At 34.2% G+C, this 20,402-nt stretch overlaps 2 protein-coding genes across 8 annotated transcripts; both read left to right on the top strand.

The window, feature by feature from the left end:
* The first annotated feature begins 2,292 nt into the window (after positions 1-2,292).
* On the top strand, positions 2,293-16,366 carry LOC108489185 (uncharacterized). 7 transcript variants are annotated; one of them, XM_017793522.2, is made up of 21 exons: positions 2,367-2,846; positions 3,837-3,949; positions 4,793-4,896; positions 6,329-6,415; positions 6,514-6,589; positions 6,682-6,756; positions 6,895-6,948; positions 8,826-8,885; positions 9,132-9,248; positions 9,988-10,082; positions 10,190-10,392; positions 11,159-11,256; positions 11,473-11,576; positions 11,657-11,822; positions 12,000-12,122; positions 12,690-12,782; positions 12,874-12,956; positions 13,689-13,827; positions 14,541-14,570; positions 15,055-15,125; positions 15,238-16,366. In XM_017793522.2, exons 2-21 carry the CDS (start codon positions 3,911-3,913, stop codon positions 15,890-15,892), a joined length of 2,472 nt encoding a protein of 823 aa, XP_017649011.1. In that variant the 5' UTR covers positions 2,367-2,846; positions 3,837-3,910; the 3' UTR covers positions 15,893-16,366. The 7 variants fall into 7 exon arrangements, with proteins under 7 accessions (XP_052875782.1, XP_017649011.1, XP_052875781.1 ...); XM_053019821.1 differs by lacking the exon at positions 12,690-12,782 and adding an exon at positions 3,179-3,300 and having other exon boundaries at positions 2,368-2,846; XM_017793523.2 differs by lacking the exon at positions 2,367-2,846 and adding an exon at positions 2,892-3,178.
* Positions 16,367-16,733: 367 nt separating this feature from the next.
* On the top strand, positions 16,734-20,202 carry LOC108486957 (DNA-damage-repair/toleration protein DRT111, chloroplastic). Its single transcript, XM_017791125.2, has 2 exons — positions 16,734-17,794; positions 19,540-20,202. The coding sequence occupies exons 1-2, from the start codon at positions 16,919-16,921 to the stop codon at positions 19,834-19,836; spliced, it is 1,173 nt and encodes a 390-aa protein (XP_017646614.2). The 5' UTR covers positions 16,734-16,918; the 3' UTR covers positions 19,837-20,202.
* Positions 20,203-20,402: the final 200 nt, after the last annotated feature.

The raw sequence follows: 20,402 nt of genomic DNA on the forward strand, positions 1-20,402 counted from the left end.
AGATAATTTTTTATAAAGTTAATAAATCATTTGGCACGTGAGTTTGTTTCGATACTCGAAATGGTATCTAATTTTTTTTATGTTCCAATTTGGTATCTGAGTTTATTTAACATTTAATTTGGTACCTAGACCAAATAACATTAAGTGGACTATTGAATATTTGATACATGTCCTTTAGTAAAAAAAAACATAGATACTTAAAAAGCTTATGTGCCAAATTGAATATTAAAGTCAAATTCAAGTATCAAATTAGAAAAACTCAGGCACCAATTTAAGCATCAAGGCCAAATTCAAGTACCAAATTGAGATAAAATAGGTACTAAATTAAATATTGAATATAAAATTAGGTACTAAAGACTATATTAACCCGAGAATCCAATTTTCATATATCTACGATAGGTAGGAGCGGCAAACATTAACTCAAGTCACTCAACTCGACGGATCAACGTATTAACTCGTTTCACTTGGATATGCACAAGTGGGGCATAGACAAAGAACTCGGTCTACTTCATTGAATTTTGCAATGTCCCCATCAAACATGGAAATTTATCGGTGGCATATATTTATCCAAAAATCGGATTAATTAAGTGTAAAATATTTTAATACTTTAAAATATTTAAATTAAAAAATAAATTATATTAGTAATCACATAATTATTAATAATTATGAAAAGTTATAAAATAATCACTCAATTATTTAATTTTATATTTTTTGGTAATTAGCTAACAAAGTGACAACTTTTAAAATTAGTATAATAGTAAATTTAACCTCAATATTTATAAATTATGTCAATTTAGTCTTGATTCTAACAAAATTCAACCTTCGATATTTACATATTGCATATTTTAGTCTTTTTCTTTTCTTTTTTTTTTTGCAATTATATTTTTCTTTATGACATTGAAGGTTAATTTTAAATGAATTTAGCTGATAATTTTTTTTTAATCTTTTTAGGTCGAAGGTATGCCAAGACAAGCAAAACTAACCAAATTACACAATGTGTAATTGTCCAGGGTTAGATTTTTTAGAATCAATACTAAATTGAAACAATATATAAATGTTGAGTGTTAAAGTTACTATTATGTCACATTTAAAAGTTATCACAGTTAGTCCATTGATAGAGGTGCTCATGGGTCGGACCAATCGAGATCGGTTCTAAGAAAGTTTAGGCATGAGCCCCTTTTTGGCCCATTTTGGTCAATCTCAAAACCCTATTTTACTATTCAAAAAATAATAAAATTTTAATTATTTATTTTATAATTAAAATTAAAAATTTTACTATTATTTAAATTAAATTCAGGCCGAGCCGGCTTGAGGTGTAAAAGTACTTATCCAAGCTTGGCTCAACCTGAGTCTGCTACCTAGTAGATGGACACATTTACCAATTGGTAACAAAAAATACAAAATTGAATACTTGGTGATTATTTTGTAACTTTTATAGTTGAATGATAAAAATAATTAACTAATAGTTGAGTGACTACTAATGTAATTTACTTTTAAAAATTACTAAAAAGACATACTTGTTTCAATAAGGGTTAATATAGTATTTAATTTTGAGATTAGATTCAATGTTCAATTTGGTACTGATTTGACTTTAGTATTTAATTTGACACTTGAGTTAATTTATTTTCTTCCAAATTAAATACATGAATTTAGTTTTAATGTTGAACTTGATAATTGATTTTTTTTATCCTAATAAAGTAGTTATAATTTTTAATGGAAAGCTAGTATAAAAAATTCATTGAAAGATGTAATGTCATTTAGTTGGGATTCAATGCCTAACCATAAGCATAGTTGGCTCATGTGCCCATTTTCAATCACCCTAAAAGTTGCAGAAGGAAACAAAACAAGAGAGATGAAAGTAAAGTAAATGAGAAGAATCTTGGGAAAAATAAATTGTTATATATTATCTTGTTTTAATAGTTAAAAAAATGAGACCGGCATTTTCTAGGTGGTAGATTGAAGCAATGAATACCATAAATGTTTCTTCTCGTCAGTTTGACCATAAAATCAGAAACTCTTGCAAATATGTGCAATCCCGACGGCATAAACCATCAACTTGTTTGACCATGCCAACGCTGCTCTTCCTTATAACATTCAGCAACACACTTCACAATGAACTCATTATCAATATAGTCAAGTTTTTTTTATTATACTATTTAATTTAATTTTTTTATTTTTAATAAATTCATCATCATTTTATAATTTTTCATAACTTGATGTCTATTAATATAATTTATCCTTAAATAAATTGAAATAATATTTCTTCCTCTTCTCTAATCTCAATCCAAACACAAACACAGGGTAAAAATCTCTTTCGATATTTTGCTTCCCTTATCACGTAATATTCTGTTGATCCTATGGCATATCAAGTCGATAAATTAAGTTTCGTGCAAGATAAAGATAAATAAATCTGAAGGATTTGCTCATTGCTGAATGGGGAGAAAAATCTTGATTTGATTAGCATGCTATTGAAAATTTGAAATAACACACGGAGCAACATTCCTTTTTCCCGGACAATAGTAACTTTACAACGACAACTATAAGTCATTGGAGTGTGGCTCTCTTGCTCCCTTGTCAGAAGGGCCGTTGCTTTCCCTTGCACGTGCTTGGTGGCTACTTTTCTTTGTGGTTTTGTTTCAGTATGTCGTCGAATTCTCTTTTTTAAAAAGCGGTACTTGATCTACCCGTTTGTGTTGCCGGAAAGAGGTGATGGAAAGGCGAGATCCATGCACATGATGTGTTTTCGACAATTAATTCGCGCTCTTATTGTTTTTTTGGTCCTATTAATGGAAGTCCTGATGCTTGCTTTTATTTTTCCTTGCTGGTAATGACCTCCATGACTGAAGGTGAGCATTTCGATGATGGTCTCTAACTTGGCTCTATGAACTTATTATTATTTATATTCTGGTCCATTTTCAAGGTTAGTCGTTTCTTCCAACAATTTCGAACCTACGGCTCTTACTGAGAATGCAGTGTACGGGCCCAACACTTGTTCTCAAGGGTGACTGTGCACCACAAACAGTTATAGGTTGTTGGAGTGTGGCTCTCTTGCTCCCTTCTGAGAAGGGGTGTTGCTTTTCCTAGCACGCACTTTTGTTTCCATCATAGGGCTTCGGTGGCTACCTTTCTTTATGGTTTTGTTTCCGCATGTCGTTGATTTTTTCCTTTTTAAAAGCAGGTACTTGATCTACGCTTTTGTGTTAGCCGAAAATAAGCAATGGCATGGCGAGATTCATGCACATGTTGTGTCTTCAACATTTAATTCGTGCTCTTATCGGCTTTTTGATCGTGTAAACGGAGGTCCCGATGCTTGCTTTTTTTTATTTATTGCCGTGATAATGATTCACTGTCCGAAAGTGAGCGTTTAGACGATGGTGTACAGTGACTCATTTCCGAACCTGGCTTTATTTGGGCCTCGGCTCGCGGCTTTTTGTGCTTATATTTTTCTTTCCATTTTCTAAATTTTTAAACGACCGTGTAATCATTCCTTTCTATTTTTGTGTGTTGAAAAAAATTGCTATATAAATTTCTCTCATTTTTCACAATTTAGAAATGTAAGAAAAGTATTACAAACAATTTGTAAATAGTAAATTTATATATTAATAATATTAAATATATATTAATTTTATTTGTAGTTTTTTCTCCAAACAATCCCGCGATTACGGGTTGTTTTTTTGGTTTCTTTCAATCGCCCGCTCGCAAATCGATCGTCTCGATCCAATCCCAGAAACGTCCACTTTTTTCTTGAGCTTTCCTTTCGAATCCGTACCGTTCAAATTGATGGGGTTTCCGCCGCCGGCGGATCTTTTCCCGTTTTGTTTTGTTTGAATTCGCAGATTCCTAGGGTTTTCTCTGGTTTCAGATCGGGGTTCTTTTTTGGAGGCAATTTCGCTGTTAAAATCTTGCAAAGATGTTTTGGCGTATGACTGGATATTCATCTGCTTCTCCTGTGAGTTTCGCCTTTTTATTCTCTATTTTCTTTGAGCTATGTAGAGGTGTATGCCATTTCTTGTGAATTTAATTGAATTCTGGGTCCTTTCTTTCTTGTTTTTGCCTGTGAATTTCATTTTGGCTGCTGGTAATCTTGTGTTTCAATGCCTGGAATTGGTTAAAAGCCGTCAGTATTCCTACACCTCGTTGTTAGAATATTGGTACAATATAGTATGGTGGCGTTTTCTCTGGGAAATTTTAACTTCATTGTTTGTTCCATTCAAACGAATTATATGAATCGGGCAGCATTTCTCACGGGATGAAATGAGTATCCTTGCTTTCTTTGGCATCTATGTTTTCAAGTTTCCCGTTGCCTTTCTTTGAGGACGTTGGAGGAGAGAATTGTAGGGAAATACTCTCTTTGTTCCCTCTGGTATACATTAGCATATCTTAGTCAGGCAAAGCGACAGAAATAGTGGGATCCCATGTTTTTCTTTGAAGTTGGTGCGGTTCTGGGGGAAAACCTTCTTAAGCTTACTTTATTACGTTACTTGCAGCAATAAAGAATTTTTCAGATTTTTTCCTTTTAGGATTTTAGCTCGGGTGCCATTTTTCTCTCTAGAAGTCTACAATGTCGTCCCTGTAGTAATTTCTTCTCTTTTAAGTTTTAGGTGGGGAGTGCTTTTTTTCCCAATAATGCACGGTGTAGAAGGAAATGGTATTCAAGGGCCTAGGCCAGTCTTGCTAGTTTACAGTCAACTTGTATTCGTACTATTTTCTGTTTATGTATTCCTTAGGAAGTATGGATTTCTTTTCTTTTCTTTGTTTTCTTTTGATACTCTTTGCTTTTATGACAATGCAGATTGATGCAATTTTAGACAAGGACAATTTTACATTGGAGGAGCTTCTTGACGAGGATGAAATTATTCAGGAATGCAAATCCCTCAATGGGCGGCTTATAAACTTGTATGCTTTCTAGTCTCTGCATATGCTTGCTTTTTCTTAACATGTTAAACTGTCCTATATCATCATGTTTCAATTAGGCAATATATATGGGCTCTAATGTGCTTATGTAGTGTTTCTTGAATCAAATCACTATGCAATGTTTTGTTATAAGTGAGACAATGTGTTAATGTTTGATCCTAGGTCATGGCTTTAAATGTCAAAGGCTTTTTAAACCCTCATAGAATTTTCATTTTACAGTGACTTTGAATAATTATGAAATTGTTAAAGATTATATGTACGGGAAGGCATTTATAAATCCCTTCTTTAGGTATTTTTGGTATCATTATCAATGCTTGTCTTCTTGACATGACAAGTAAATACATGAATTTATAGAATTCATTAAATCTTCTGAGATTTATGCTTACATAGCTAATGGAATCCTAGATGACATAACTTATAATCAACGTAAATGGAGCTCAAAATGTGAGGTAAAGAACAAACGTAGAAGCATGGTGAAGCATAATTACAATGCTGTTAATTACGTGATGAGCCAAGAAAGCTGCATTGGGAAAAAAAACGGTTCAAAAGTGATGGCGAGCTTTTGCTAGATTACATGAAACTTTTGGTGGAAATGGTTAGTTGAGTTTAGGCCTTCGTTTATATAAAGTAAAAGCTTTTCCTTTATCAATAATAATGTTATGTAGGAATTCCTTAATAGTTCCTCAACTATAATGCCATGTCTATATTAACTGGAGCACAGAATGTATTGTAAATAATATATGTATCGTAGCCTATGGGAGTTTTGCTATCCAACGTCCATCTGGAATAAATGCTTTGAATAGAATCTGTAGTTTGGAGGTTCATTGTTTTTTTTCCCTAGCTAGTGTACCAAAGGTGTGGATAGATGTATCACCATTTCGCCTTCAGTCTTTTCTAGGCTTCCTTTGGAAATTGTTTTTGGGGGTATTACCCCTGAAACTGCACCAGAGGTTGCATTTGTCTTGCACCCCCAATGAAACACCATTGGATCCTGGTGGAGTGGGTAAAATCCCCCTTTTACAGTTATCTTCTCCTGCATTTTTTTCAATAATTTTATTCATTTTTTCTTAATTTTTTTTGAACTCTTAATTTTGTTTTTTTAGTTTATTTTTTGACATAATTATATGTACCAAAGTTGTCTTGCCCATGGGCAAGTTCTTAAGAGAGGATAGTCAACTCAGCTTCTTTCTTGCATAAAAAGCATCTATTAGGGAAAGGTTCCCTTTTCTCACATTGCTTCCCTATCAAAGAAAGTAACCTTAGTTCGGACCTCAATAGAAGATGTAGATGGCTTGATTTCTGGCAAGGTTGGATATTCAATCATTTTAAGCTGCACTTTGCAAATTGTCTGTATGTCAATGGTCAATTCTATGCTTTTGCTTTGTTTGTTTTTTTCACTTATTCTTGTTTGCAGCTTGCGGGAGAAGGCTCAGGTTGAACAACTTATTCAATATATTGTGGTAGAACCTCCAGAGAATGCTGATAAGAAGCAAATTTACAAGTAGGTTTTAATAGTTTTAGTTGATAGCTTTGTGTCCTTACTCCCTTGATATTACTATATACATGATGTTTTGTAATGTTTGGTTTGTGTGATTGCAGGTTTCCTTCTATTGCATGTGAGATTTTTACGTGTGAGGTTGATATCATACTAAAGACACTAGTAGAAGATGAGGGAGTAAGAAGTTGACCCTTTTATTCCCTTTTGCAGTTATAGATTTCCTTTTATTTTTGTCAGTTTCTAAATCTTTGGTCCTTGATTGTTTGCAGTTAATGAATTTGTTATTTTCCTTCTTGAATTCGAATCACTCTCATGGCACACAACTGGCAGGGTACTTTAGCAGGGTATTCTGTTTTGAACTTTTGAGATATTTACATGTTTAGCATTGTAGCTCTTTTGCCTTTAATGTTGTTTGTTGTGATTAAAGAAGGGACTCTGAATATCTTGTTATCCATGTTTCATATTTGGTTACTTCTTGTTAGATTGTCATATGTCTGCTGTTGCGGAAGACATCAGCGTTCATGCAGTATATTAAGGTATATTTAAGATTTTATTAAACTTGATCGAGGTATTCCTTGTATTTATTTGTGCTTTACTGTTATGTATTGACATACAGCATACTGAGAATGAAATTGATATTCATATTTGCTTGCAAAATCTGATTCAATTTTAAACAAATGGTCTTGTTGGAATTAGGACTTGGTGATTTGCTTTGCAATCTGGTCTGTCTAACTATTTGTTTGTGCCCTTGTTTTGAGGGGTAATTTTGTTTATGTTCTTATATTCTTCTCTTATCTTTGATCAGTTAAAGATTTGTAATATTGTTGAGCTCTTGTCAATGGTTTTTTAGCTATTGCAGGATGTTTTCTTTGTTGTATGTTCCAGATTGGTAGGAAATCCATGGTTGCGCCCCTAAAAGATGCATGTTTCCTTGTTAGGAAGAGAATCTATGCATCAGCTTGCTAAACTTTGGTGGCAATTTGTTGAACTCTTTACATGTCCTTGTCTTAGTTGGACTTTCTATATATTGTTTAGCACTTTTCTCTTTAAACCTAAGTTACTTAGAATGTAGATTGATTTGCTTCATGTCACAAGACTGAATTTAAAAAACCAGCTATCTTAGAAGGGGTTATTGTGGGGGTATCCTTTCCTTTTATTTTTAGCTTATTTGCAATTTCTAAATTATTTAATTGTTGAGAAAGTGGTGGATCCTTTTAATTGGTTGTTATCTAGCTTATTTTGTAAGGTTAGGGTTGAGTTTGGTTCGGTTGGTTTTTTTGGATTTTTCGAACTGTCCATGATAATTTGGTTTTGTTTGGTTCTTGTTTTTTCCATGCTAATTTTGGTTTTTGGGTTTTTAGATTTTATTTTGACAAAATTGGTTTTGTGTTATGGCTTTTTGATATTATTTTGTGAAGTTTCAAAGTCGTTATCATAATATGTCTAAAAAATAATTTTACTTGAAACTAAAAAAAATCATGAGCTCGTATATAGTATTTTTGAAAAATAATTTTTATATAGTATTTTAAGTTATTTTCACTATTTTAAATATAAAATTTTATTTTTACATCATGCAAAAATTAAAATTAATTATAAATTAAATAAAAATAGAATTCAGTTCTGTTCCGGTATCCGCAGTTTTTAAACTTATGAAGCAAATAGCAAAAACCATCCAAACTCCACGTTTGGATTGGTTTTCGGTTCCTTGTTTGCATTGCATCGATCAGTACAAACTTGCAGTAGTCAGGTTAAATTCTTGTAACTAAGCTGCAGTAGAATTCCTAGTTGTCAAATTTTATACTGCAATGCATTGTGTGTGTCATTTAATATTAATTTCTTTGTTATTTTAACCCTGCTGGAAGCATAAATATGTTTGCTACAGTAATCATTTTGATGCATCTTTATATGGACATTTTCAATATAACAAGGACTAATGTGTTTGTGCTTATTGATATAATATGGACTTCTTGTAGCTACAATGGTTGAACTCTTTAGAATCTGGATGAATCTGATGCATATCTCTTTACTCTATAAATTTGTTGAATATGACCTTCAATGTGAACTTTTCTTTCTAGAATCACCTAGGTGGCTGTCTTGCAGTTGTTGATGCATATTTTGCATGCAATGCTTTGTAATGTGTTTGTGCTTATTGATATAATACGGACTTCTTGTAGCTACAATGGTTGAACTCTTTAGAATCTGGATGAATCTGATGCATATCTCTTTACTCTATAAATTTGTTGAATATGACCTTCAATGTGAACTTTTCTTTCTAGAATCTCCTAGGTGGCTGTCTTGCAGTTGTTGATGCATATTTTGCATGCAATGCTTTGTATAGGGAACAAAGCCTTTTTTTAGCTTTAGTTACCTCTATATTATTGATCTGATTTGTTGCCTTCACGATGCTGTGCAGGGACATCAGGAAATTGTTGAGATGCTAATTGACCTGATTGGCATAACTTCCATAATGGAGGTTAGTGTTTCTTTTTCTTTATTCTTTTCTTTCCTTATATGAACCTCTCAAAAACTTCTGGAGTTTTCTATTCTTTGTGCTCATTTAATGATAATTCATGTGCATTTGTTTTGTCTACCAAAGTTTATGTTATTGAAATATTTATAGTTTTTTGCAATGAATTAAATAAACTTTGATCCCACATTGCCACTCACCACCATACCGAGAGGATTTTGGTTAGCTTATGAGTTATTTCTTGTTAAGCAGGTTTTAATACGTCTAATTGGTGCTGATGAGCATATGTACGCTAGCTACATGGAGTCAATGCAATGGATAGAGGAAACAAATGTGTTGGAGATGATTGCGGACAAGTTTAGCTCTTCTGTAAGTTCCTTTGAGTGTTTGAGCATACCAAAATTTGTACCTTTTTTCTACTTAGGTAAGATGTCGATGTAGTTTTTCTTAACTTCGTTGCTGGCTTTAGCTTCTCGTTGTTATTTTTCCTTCATTTTTTTAAGGATAGTATGCTTCTGATTTTGTCCAAGGATTTGACCCTTTCTATTCATTCCAGAGTTCCACCCTTGCCCAAGTGAGGGGCTAATAGGTGGAAAAGATGTGAGTACTGAGTAATGACTGTTATAGGTGGAAAAGAAACAAAACAAAACAACATAAAGTTAAAAGAGAAAGGTAACATGGAAGACAAATTAAATTACCCTTGAATGCTAGATAGAAAGTACTATTTACAAATCTCTTTTGCAAAATAGATTTGCTTTTATCTCCTGATCCCTTCTATATATCTAAACTTGATCCTTAAGCTGTTCTATTGTAGCTTGATTAGAACACTGTTGTATTTGATTCTTTGTTGCACAAGTGCTGACTCCATGTTTCCATCAAATTCAATTACAATAATGGATTTAGGTTCTGCCAGTTTAAGAGTGAGATAGATGATGTGCTGATTCTTTGTTAGATATCTTGGAATGATGCCCACATTGATGTTTCCTGATCTTTGAAGAGTACTGCTGAATTATGATCATTTAGGGCTTGTGGTTAAGGTGTTATATCATTTATTGTTGTTGAAATGTGGGTCTGTATTCATTGAAAATTGTTTAAATGTTTTCTACAGGATTCTGCTGAGGTGCATGCCAATGCTGCTGAAACCTTATGTGCAATAACACGATTTGCTCCTCATGGTCTTGCTGCCAAAATTACAAGCCCAAAGTAGGTGTTGTTTTCCTTTTTTTTCCCCTCATTTTCTTTATTGATGTACTAAAAGTGTGTTCTAACTAATCGTTTGTTTTGGGTGTTCTTTTGGTGCTGTCATGAAGTTTCATCAGAAGATTATTTCGTCATGCTTTGGAAGACTCAAGACCCAAATCTGTTCTGGTCAATTCCTTGACTGTCTGCATATCTTTGTTAGATCCCAAGAGGCTAACATTGGGTGTGTATCACACATACAACCGCCAAATCTCTCAAGGATCAACGATATCTGCTAACCCTGAGACAGTTGAAGGCATGCTGGAGAATTTAGGTGAAGCTGTCCGCTCTGGTTTATTGATAGCTGCCTGACACAGTCCATTTGCAGAATCTTCTTGTTCATAATTGGAAAAATAAGTTACTCTTTGTTTTCGTAGCATATGATTTCTTTTTGTATGTGTATACCCCCCAGAGTTACTCTTTTGAAGCATATTCTCAACTACTTAATACGTATGGAACTATTTATATAAAAGGAAAGGAAGAAAGAGCATCAACATCCCACTATTGTCTCATGACATAGTAATCATTGAAACAAACAAGGGACTCCGGTATGATACAGTGTGGAAATGGTGATATGACAAGTTTAATAAAACTAGGACAGAACACAGTGGGATACAGCAATATAAAATATATGTTTCATTAGTTTTGAATAAAAATATTCGTAGTTTGCAATAAAAAGGCTCATATGAAGTTTATATTTAAACTTTTTTAATTGTATGTTTATTCTTGTAGTTTTTGTATTGCACATTCAAATTATTCTAATCCACAGCCTCTCTTTCTGGGGAAGGGTGACTACAATTTATTGTTCTTTTCACTGCCATACCCATGCATTTCTGGGATCTGTTTCTTTGCGTCAGATATGTTTCTGAGTCTGTCAGATGCATATGAGTATCTGAAACTGTTATGACATGTACTTAGGGGATTCTGGCTTGTCTGTTCTTCATAGCTTATGAAAGATGCTTAAGTAGTTCATTTTGACTTGACTTAAATGTCAATGTTATCCCACAAGAGAACTAAAAAATCATCTTACCATGCTGCAGGTAATTTACTGAAGCTTTTGGATGCTTCGTCCTCAAAGTCAACCTTATTAACAACGTATGGAAAATTACAGCCACCACTTGGGAAACATCGTTTGAAGGTGCTTTTTTGTTTTAAAGTTACCTTTTGTGCATTTGAGGATTGAATGTCTCTCTCTCTCTCTCTTTTTATTCCTGCATGAATCAGCTATAGATAATGGTTGGCTTCATAATTTCTATACCAAACCACTCTTCTATGGTCCATTTCTATGGATCACCTATTGCACAACCAAAGAAATCTGATGGGTTTACTTAAAATTTGACATGAGATTTTCCAGATTGTAGAGTTTATTTCAGTCTTGCTGATGGTTGGTAGTGAAACTGCTGAAAAGGAATTGATTCGATTGAGTGCCATGCAGAGGATTCTGAACTTGTTCTTTGAGTAAGTTTATTCCTGCTTTGCAGTGACATGTTTGCTGATTAGATCCTATTTCTCATAATCTTGGTTGGTTCTCTATGCAGGTATCCGTACAACAATTTCTTGCATCATCATGTGGAGAACATAATATTGTCTTGTTTAGAGAGCAAAAATGTTCCTCTTATTGCAAATCTCCTTCGGGAATGTAATCTTTTGGGAAAAATACTTGAAGCAGAAAAGAATTGCATGTTAGGTTCTGATCCAAATATGGTAGTTATCCTGTCTTAGTTGGCTGTATTTTGGAAGGGCCTTTCTGTGGCATGCGTTTTTGTTCTGCATTTTTATTGTTTGTACTTGTTAATTTTTTACCCTTACCCTGCCCCGACTCAATTGTAATGCTGAATTGGTGCTTTTTTTTTTTTTTTCCTTTGGTCCAATCTCCTGCAGCCAACAGTTAGTGCTGAAGGTAGACCATCACCGAAGATAGGGAATATTGGACACTTGACACGTATATCTAACAAACTTGTTCAGCTTGGAAATAGCAACTGGGACATTCAGTCATATCTGCAGGTTTTACATCTTTTCTACAGTTTTGATTGCATTTTCTTAGTTACTTGTCAGTGCTGTGTGTAGTATTGCAATTTTCAACACTTGGTTGAAATTGAAGTATCATTTAAGTTTCTGATTTGAGAACCAGAAGTGGACCTTAGTTTCTACTATTGAATGATATCTAGTGTTCGATGTACCCAATAATAGTTCTGCATTTCCATTTTGGATGTTGCAAATAAATTATCCACGGTTAGAAGTCGCATGTAGTGTGGACTCTGGACTATGAACAATATTTAGGTTAAGAAGTTGTTATCGACTAAGGACAGAAATGGGATTCTGTAATCAGGTACTGATTAATTTTTTAAGTGCATTTAACGTATTCCCCAATAGTTGGGCTTTTCCAAAGTGGACAATAAGATAACTTTTGGGCTGAAGGACTGTGTTAAAGTAATGTGGTAACTGATTTTTCTTATTCATGAAGTTAACTATTATATCATTGTTTAACACTTCTAAAATAATAATGTCATGTCAACATTTACTGGCATTTTCTGAATGTTTACAATTGTCTGATGTCACAATGCGAGATAGCCGTCTCCCATGTCATTAACTCCTCTTCTACTCCCAAGCTTCGAACATCGAGATTTCCAAGTTCTAAGTTCTAACCACTGGGATGATCCCAGGGTAAAAGTTCTGTGGATTGTTCTCAGATGCAAAATCCTTTTTTCCCCTTGAGTTTCAGGAGTTGTGTTCTTAATTTGTTTTTCTTTGACAGGAAAACAGTGAATGGATTGATTGGCAGAAGAATGTTCTATCAAAGCGTAATGCTATAGAAAATGTTTACCAGTGGGCTTGTGGGTATGTCATCTTCCTCTTAATGTTGCTTTATTTTACATTTATGCAGATGCCATCTGAAATTGCCATGGTTTAAATTGTCAGACTTGTTTGTCTGAAGTATTAGGATTTTGAAATTTTTTGCTTGCTCCATTAGCGGATGTTTAGTTTTACCTTCTCTTATAATGAGTGAAACAGTGAAACAAGTCGGACAGTGGAAGAACAAGTTTTTTATAGAGTTATAATGTGTATATGGAAAGTTGCAATGGGAGAAAAAGGCATGGTTGATGTAAGGACAAATGTATGGAGACTTTTATTTTCAACTTTAAAATAGAAATGGTTCTTTGACCTTTAAACTGAATTTTAAAGATTGTTTTAATGTCATAACTTGGGTGTGTTATTGGCAATATTCTTTATCGCTGGGAGGTTATGGCTGAATTCTTCTGAAGTTATGATCTGCTTAGAATATTGGGGTTTCAATATTATAGGTTATTTTTATTTTATCATTGAATGACTTCCGTCTTTTAAGCTCAGCTGCTAAACCAAAGATCATGAATGATTTGAGTCTCAGGCCAGAAAAGAAATGATTTTGAATGAGTTTTTGCAACTTGAATGGAAAAATATTGAGACACCAAAAGGAAATGCATGGAAGTTTCTTCAAGTTGCTGTTGCCTGCTGACTTTTTTGTTCAATATATAATATTTACGACCTTTCTCTCTCTGAGTTACTTTAATATGGTTTGATCAATTTTAACAGGAGGCCAACCACATTACAAGACAGGACTAGAGATAGTGATGATGATTACCAAGATAGGGATTATGATGTTACAGCCTTGGCAAATAACTTAAGCCAGGCATTTCGATATGGCATTTATAGTAATGATGATACAGATGAGGTGCTTTCTAGAACTTTCGTTCTAATCTTGCTATATTTGTGTTGTATTCATCTACTTATTGAATATACTAGGACCAAGAGAATGAACATCTAAAACAGAAATTGTATATCAGAAATAACCAATTATTTTACATTTTACTGGGATGTATTTTATTACATATCCTACAATGGAGGAGACCTAATATTTGCAATAATTTGTAGTTAATAAAGCAGGTGATTTGTGTTATATTAAAGCTGCATTTAATACTATTCTATATGGTTCATTGACTGGTTCTTGATTCTCACTTAACCTTTGGCCTTAGAAAAAGATCTTAGTGATCTTTTTAAAGCTGTTTGTGCAGTTATTGTGGTTTTCCCTATAGTATCTGGATACGGGTATCGAACATGATCTTCTAAGGACCCTTCAAATACATGGAAAAACCTCAGTGAAATTGAACATACCTGTGTCGGGAACATTTTTGTATCTAACATTTACACACGAGTCTACTATTCTCATATTACTTTTGCAATATCTTTATGTTCTATTCTCCAAATTAAACTTGTTAGCTCTTTCAATTTAATGTTTTTTTCTCTGTATTTTTTCTTTGACCTTCTTAGTTTAGATAAGTTTTTATTTCATATGTTTGTCTTTATGCTTTCACTCTGTTGTTAAATTAGTAGACAAATGCGGATCTGTTTTTTTAGTTTGCTGATATCATTTTTCATATATTTCAGGTACATGGCTCACTTGAACGAGATGATGAGGTATATATTATGTGTTATGATCTCGATTTAAAGTCAATAGCTGGACAGGTGGCCATTTGAATAATTATGTAGGAACAAAATTCACTAAAATTTAATACGAGAACTCTTCCTCTTTGTGCATTTCCCTCTCATTTTAGTGCGAAACTGTAAATTCTTGCAAATGATTTGGCACTCTTATTTTTGGCCTTCAAAAATGGATCTCCATGTTTTATTATCCAGAACATCCTATGTTGCTCAAATTCTTCATTCTGCTATGTCTGACACCATGTTGAGGCCTATGACAGTTCAAATACATGGAAAAGCATAGAAAAAACGAAACCATGTAGGGAACATGCACCTGAGTCCGAGTAACTTAGAGAACATCCATCTCCTTGGCCTATTTATTTTCTAAATTATTTTAAGATTGTGTTTTGCCTGCCCTCTCTTTGGGTAAAGATGGTCTTTGTGAATAATAGAAACTGTCTGTTCCGATTATACTTTTCAGGATGTTTATTTTGATGACGAATCTGCGGAGGTTGTAATATCTTCTTTACGCCTAGGTGATGATCAAGAAAGGTTGGTTGAAAATCTTCTTTTGAATGAACTGGTCGGAATTAGAATTTAGTCACTTCTATTTGTGTTAAATCATTTGTTTGAACTAATTGGTGGGTCATCTTCTGTGCTGCAGTGGCTCTCTTTTTACGAATTCCAACTGGTTTGCTTTTGAAGATGACAGAGGTTCCAATGACAATCCAGCTGGTGCTCTGCCTTCTGCATCACCTAATATTGAGGGAGCTGGTGTTGTCAACGGCGATGGTGAAGATGATAAGGTGGTTGTCGGCAAAGGCGATGACTTAGAAGATACAGCAACATCTTCTCAGGTACCTGATGTAAAATCAGAAGTTAACTCTGCCGATCTGTCTGAAGACTCTAAAGAAGCCGCACACAATGCAAATGATGAACCACCTACTTGGGTCGAATGGAGAGAAACCTCTGATGGCATCAAAGCATCTGGTTTTGCTGAATCTGCTATTGTCCGAAACGGTGAAGTACAAGTGAAATTAGAAGAAAAAGGCAGTGATACTGATCATAACCAAGAATATACTGCTGAACCCTCTCCATCATCATCCTCAGACAATGCAAGTGAAGCCACCTTGGAGCCATCTGCGAAATCGACAAATACAAACCTTGGTTCAAATCCCCCTGAGCCATCAGCTTCTATCGATGGCAATGCAAATCCACTTGTTACCAATGATGATGAAACAGCTTCAGGAATAGGGTCTGCCTCTGAAATTACCAAAGATGTCAAAGATACGGCCACCGAAAAGGAGACGGTGAACTAATTTAAAATCCAAAGAAATTGGTTTACTGGAGCTAACTCATTCCGTAGCAACATTGATCTGATGAGAGAGATGATGGACAGTGCTTGGTTGACATTTTAATCAGACAATTGTTTTTTCACACAGCCATCTATACGATCCTTACTCGGGCATTGTTGTTGATCGGAGGTAACGGATTTTTTAACCCCACACCCATGCAAAGTTTCTATATTTTGGCCGATTCGAAAACAGCAGGTAAATACAACATTGAATCTGTTGTCTAGGTTCTGCTAGTGAATTCAATCAGAAAAATGTTTAGTGCAAGATTTAAAAAAAAAACATGTTAATATGACATAAGTTGTCCTCTTCTTTTCTGTCAAGTGTTGATTATAGATATGAATTCTTATGAATTGCCTTATTAATTTTCTTTCATCAGTTCTTTCCTTTAACTGTTTATCTGAACTTGGGTTATAATAAAAACCTGGTTATATTTCTTCATTTCTAAGTTTTTAATGCAATATTATTATTATTATTTATTGTGTCCAGATAAATTTTTTATACTAACAACGAAAGTATAAATATAAGTAAATATTGAAGCAACCATAAAATGTAGAAATTAAGAATTGAAATAGTTTAAATTAAAATTAATTAATCAAATTAAAATTTATACATGATATTCGAAGATCCACAAATTAAAATTGATTAATTAAAGTGGAATAGGAGATGATAAAACTTAAATATTTAAATATATAAATAGTGAATTTCGAATATTCAAAATCTAAATTAAAATTTTGCATAAATAAAAATATATATTTATTTTAAAAAATATTCCTTATATTTAACAAAAACAAATATACTCAAATTTAAAGAAAAGGGAAATTGATGAAACGGCGTCGGGCCGATACCCATCTCCTAGTTAAAAATTTCTCTAAATTTCTTTTGATACCGAAAATTTTATATATATAGATATATATTATTGAATTTTCCATCGCAATTTTTGCTTTGTCAATCTCTGCTTTTTCTTGGGGAAAAGTAAAGAAGTGAGTACAAATGCTTGGTGGGTTGTATGGAGATCTACCGCCGCCGTCCGATGAGGATAACCAACCGAGCAGTAACGCCACAGTATGGTCAAGCAGTACAAAGATGGCTCCTCCCACTCTCCGCAAGCCTTTCTCCGGCTTTGCTCCGCCGCAGACTATCCTCAGATCCCAAAACAAACCCAAAAACCCTATTCCCAAAACAACAACCTCTTCTTCCGTTTCCATCTCCGTCTCGCCTTCCCCCGTGGCGGTTGCACCCGACGGAATGGTGCAACATCAGCCTGCACTTGTGGGCGTCACTTCCAGTGTAATCGAAGAGTATGACCCAGCCAGGCCCAATGATTACGAGGAATACCGGAGGGAGAGGAAGAGGAAAGCTATGGAAGAGGAGATGAGGAGGGAACTGGAGAGAAGGCGGAGGGAAGAAGACGAAAGGGAGAGGGAAAGAGAAGAGAGGGAAAGAGAGAGAGAAAGGGAAAGGGAAAGGGAAAGAGAAAGAGATTTCAATGATTCCAGGCTGAATATTTCAGGCGAGGAAGCTTGGAGAAGGCGTGCTGCTATGAGCGGTGGGGTTCCAAGGTCCCCATCTCCGCCGCCGGGAAAAGCCGAGGGTTTCACTATTGGGAAGTCGGAGACAAGTGGACTAGGAGTTGGGGCAGGTGGGCAGATGACTGCTGCCCAGAGAATGATGGCCAAAATGGGGTGGAAAGAAGGTCAGGGTCTTGGAAAACAGGAGCAAGGGATTACTACACCATTGATGGCAAAGAAGACTGATAGGAGAGCTGGTGTAATTGTGAACGCCAGTGAGACTTCTAAACCTGATAAGAAGGTTAAGAGTGTTAGCTTCAATGGCCCCCCTACTCGTGTTTTGCTGCTTAGAAACATGGTAATGCCCTTTTATCCTTGTTTTACATACATACCGTATGTGATTGTAATTTAAACTTCAACGCTCAAAGGGTGCTTACGAACATTTGTATATTCAATTTTTAACATAGGTTTTTAGCATATCCTACTTAATTATTGATGCTTTTTGATGCCTGTTGTTATTGATGATTGCCTTTGATTATAGTGAGTGAACTGTAAATTTCTCTAGGCTCCTCTCCTTGCAGTTCTGTCCTTTTAGATATCATATCTGGTTGCAATATAAACTTCACTGCTCAAGGAATATTTTCTGGCTATGTTACTAGGAGTCAGGAATATGTGCGAAACATGGATATTCTCGATTATTTTCAAGATTTCCATGTATTTGGAGGCTCCTAGAGGAGAATATCCCATTACCGATGTCCAAATGTGTTGGATACTGATATTTTGAGAAAAATGACATAGTTTTCTAGCATATCCTACTTATTTGTAGGTCTTGATGCTCTCTGATGATTGCCTTTGATTGTAGTGTCTGAACCATAAATTTCTCTAGGCTTCTTGCAGTTTTGTCCTTCTTTTACATACACTTCACTGTTCAAAGTATGTTTTCTAGTCATCTAGTTATGTTACTCGAACTCAAGTGGAAGTGTTGAACATGAGTATATTAAAAATTTTCAAGATTTCCCTGTATTTTTGGGGGATTTTTGAAGGGTCCCTGAAGATAATATCCTCTTACCTATGTTGATATTGTCAAGAGTAACATAGCTCAAAGTTGCTATTGTACACTTTTAACTTTACTTGTACCTATGCTACTCCGACTCTTTATTTTTCTTGAAATATTTATCAGTAACCCTTGTCCAATGTATGTCTTGACTAGTGGATATTACTTCAAGTACTCTCCAAATACATGGAAATCTTGAGAAAAAAATAAACATATCCGTGTCAGACATATCTATATCTAACACTCATGTCCAAGTCCAAGTAACAAATACTTGAACTCTTTGGTTGAAATACTGTTATAAAGTGATCTTTGGTCTTAGGTGCTGATCATAGCACATTATATCCGTCATCATTTCCCATGTGGGTCTGTCATTGCGTGCCACATTTCACTTTCTACAGAATTTTCTTATTTCAGTCCAATGTACTTTTTATTATATACCTCTCCTGCCAAAAGAATATAGCTTGAAGAGGAAGATTAAGCACTGCATCTGTTATTATGGATGAAATAGTTTACCAAATGCATTTTAAAGAATCATGTGAAATCTGAATGAATAGCAGATCAATCTGGTTCTTATTGTTAACCATAAAACAGTTTCTTTTCTTTCATTTTTTTATTCCTGGAAAGCAAACTGATTCTTCATATCAGACTCTGGTGATTCTTCATATCAGCTTGCATTGCATTGAATTATTTGGTAAGATAAAGCTACTCATTCTTATAGGATTTAGTGGATAGTAGAATGGTAATATTATGTGTTGACTATTTCTTGTTTAGTATTCCTTGTCTTGTTGAATTATGTTGTTTCGATTCTTCGTTTTTCTGAAAGTGCCCATGTATAACGCCTATATTTGACATTTCCGAACACCCAACACCCAAGTCCGAGTAACATAGTTATATGCTTTTGAGCTATTCATGAATTCTTTATTGTTGAAATATGTGTTCTTAAAAATAAATGATAAAGAAGAGAAACTGAGGATATGGAGATTTGTTTTCCTGTCTTAATGACTGTGATCAATGATAATGAAAATGGCTAACTATTGAACTTCTTCAAGGTTGGTCCTGGTGAGGTAGACGATGAATTAGAAGACGAGGTTGGATCCGAGTGTGCCAAATACGGAACTGTTACCCGAGTTCTGATATTTGAGATAACAGAGCCAAACTTCCCAGCCGATGAAGCCGTCAGAATCTTTATTCAATTCGAGAGATCAGAGGACACAACTAAAGCATTAATTGACCTTGATGGACGGTTTTTTGGGGGTAGGGTCGTTAAAGCCTCATTTTATGATGAAGAGAGGTTTAGTAAGAATGAGCTGGCTCCGATGCCGGGGGAAATTCCGGGATTTTCTTGATGCAGTACAAAGTCCCCGATGAGATGGTTGAATTAGTACACCATAAATTGAAACATAGACAAAACAGCATTGTTTGCGTACTGCTGTGTTCATCTGTTTTATGGTTTGTGTTTCATTAGGGTTTTATGCCTTTGCTTTATGAAGTTAACTTGTACTTAGAACTGTTCACAGGACTGGGTGGGTTCTATCGAAATTTGAAAGGGTTTAGGTAAAAATGTTAGACCCGAAAAATGGGTTTAGATAAAAAATTAGGTTTATTTAAAATATGGGCTGAACTTAGTTTTGAATATTGAAGGTTTGAGTTTGGTCCAGTTTATTTTAAGTTTATAATATTTTTATATTATGTTATTTATAACATAAAATAAATTTATATTAAATATATAATACTATTCTAATGTAAATAATAAAATAATACTGAGATTATTATATAAAATAATTTAATAAATAAAAAGTACATAAAATTATTAAATATTAAATTAAAATAATAAGAACAGATTGAAAATGAGTTTGAATTAATTTTTGTAAATATAAGTGTTGAAGAAGTTTAAAGTATATTAATATTAATT

This window comes from Gossypium arboreum, chromosome 10, assembly GCF_025698485.1.
Source record: "Gossypium arboreum isolate Shixiya-1 chromosome 10, ASM2569848v2, whole genome shotgun sequence".
NCBI lineage: Eukaryota > Viridiplantae > Streptophyta > Magnoliopsida > Malvales > Malvaceae > Gossypium > Gossypium arboreum.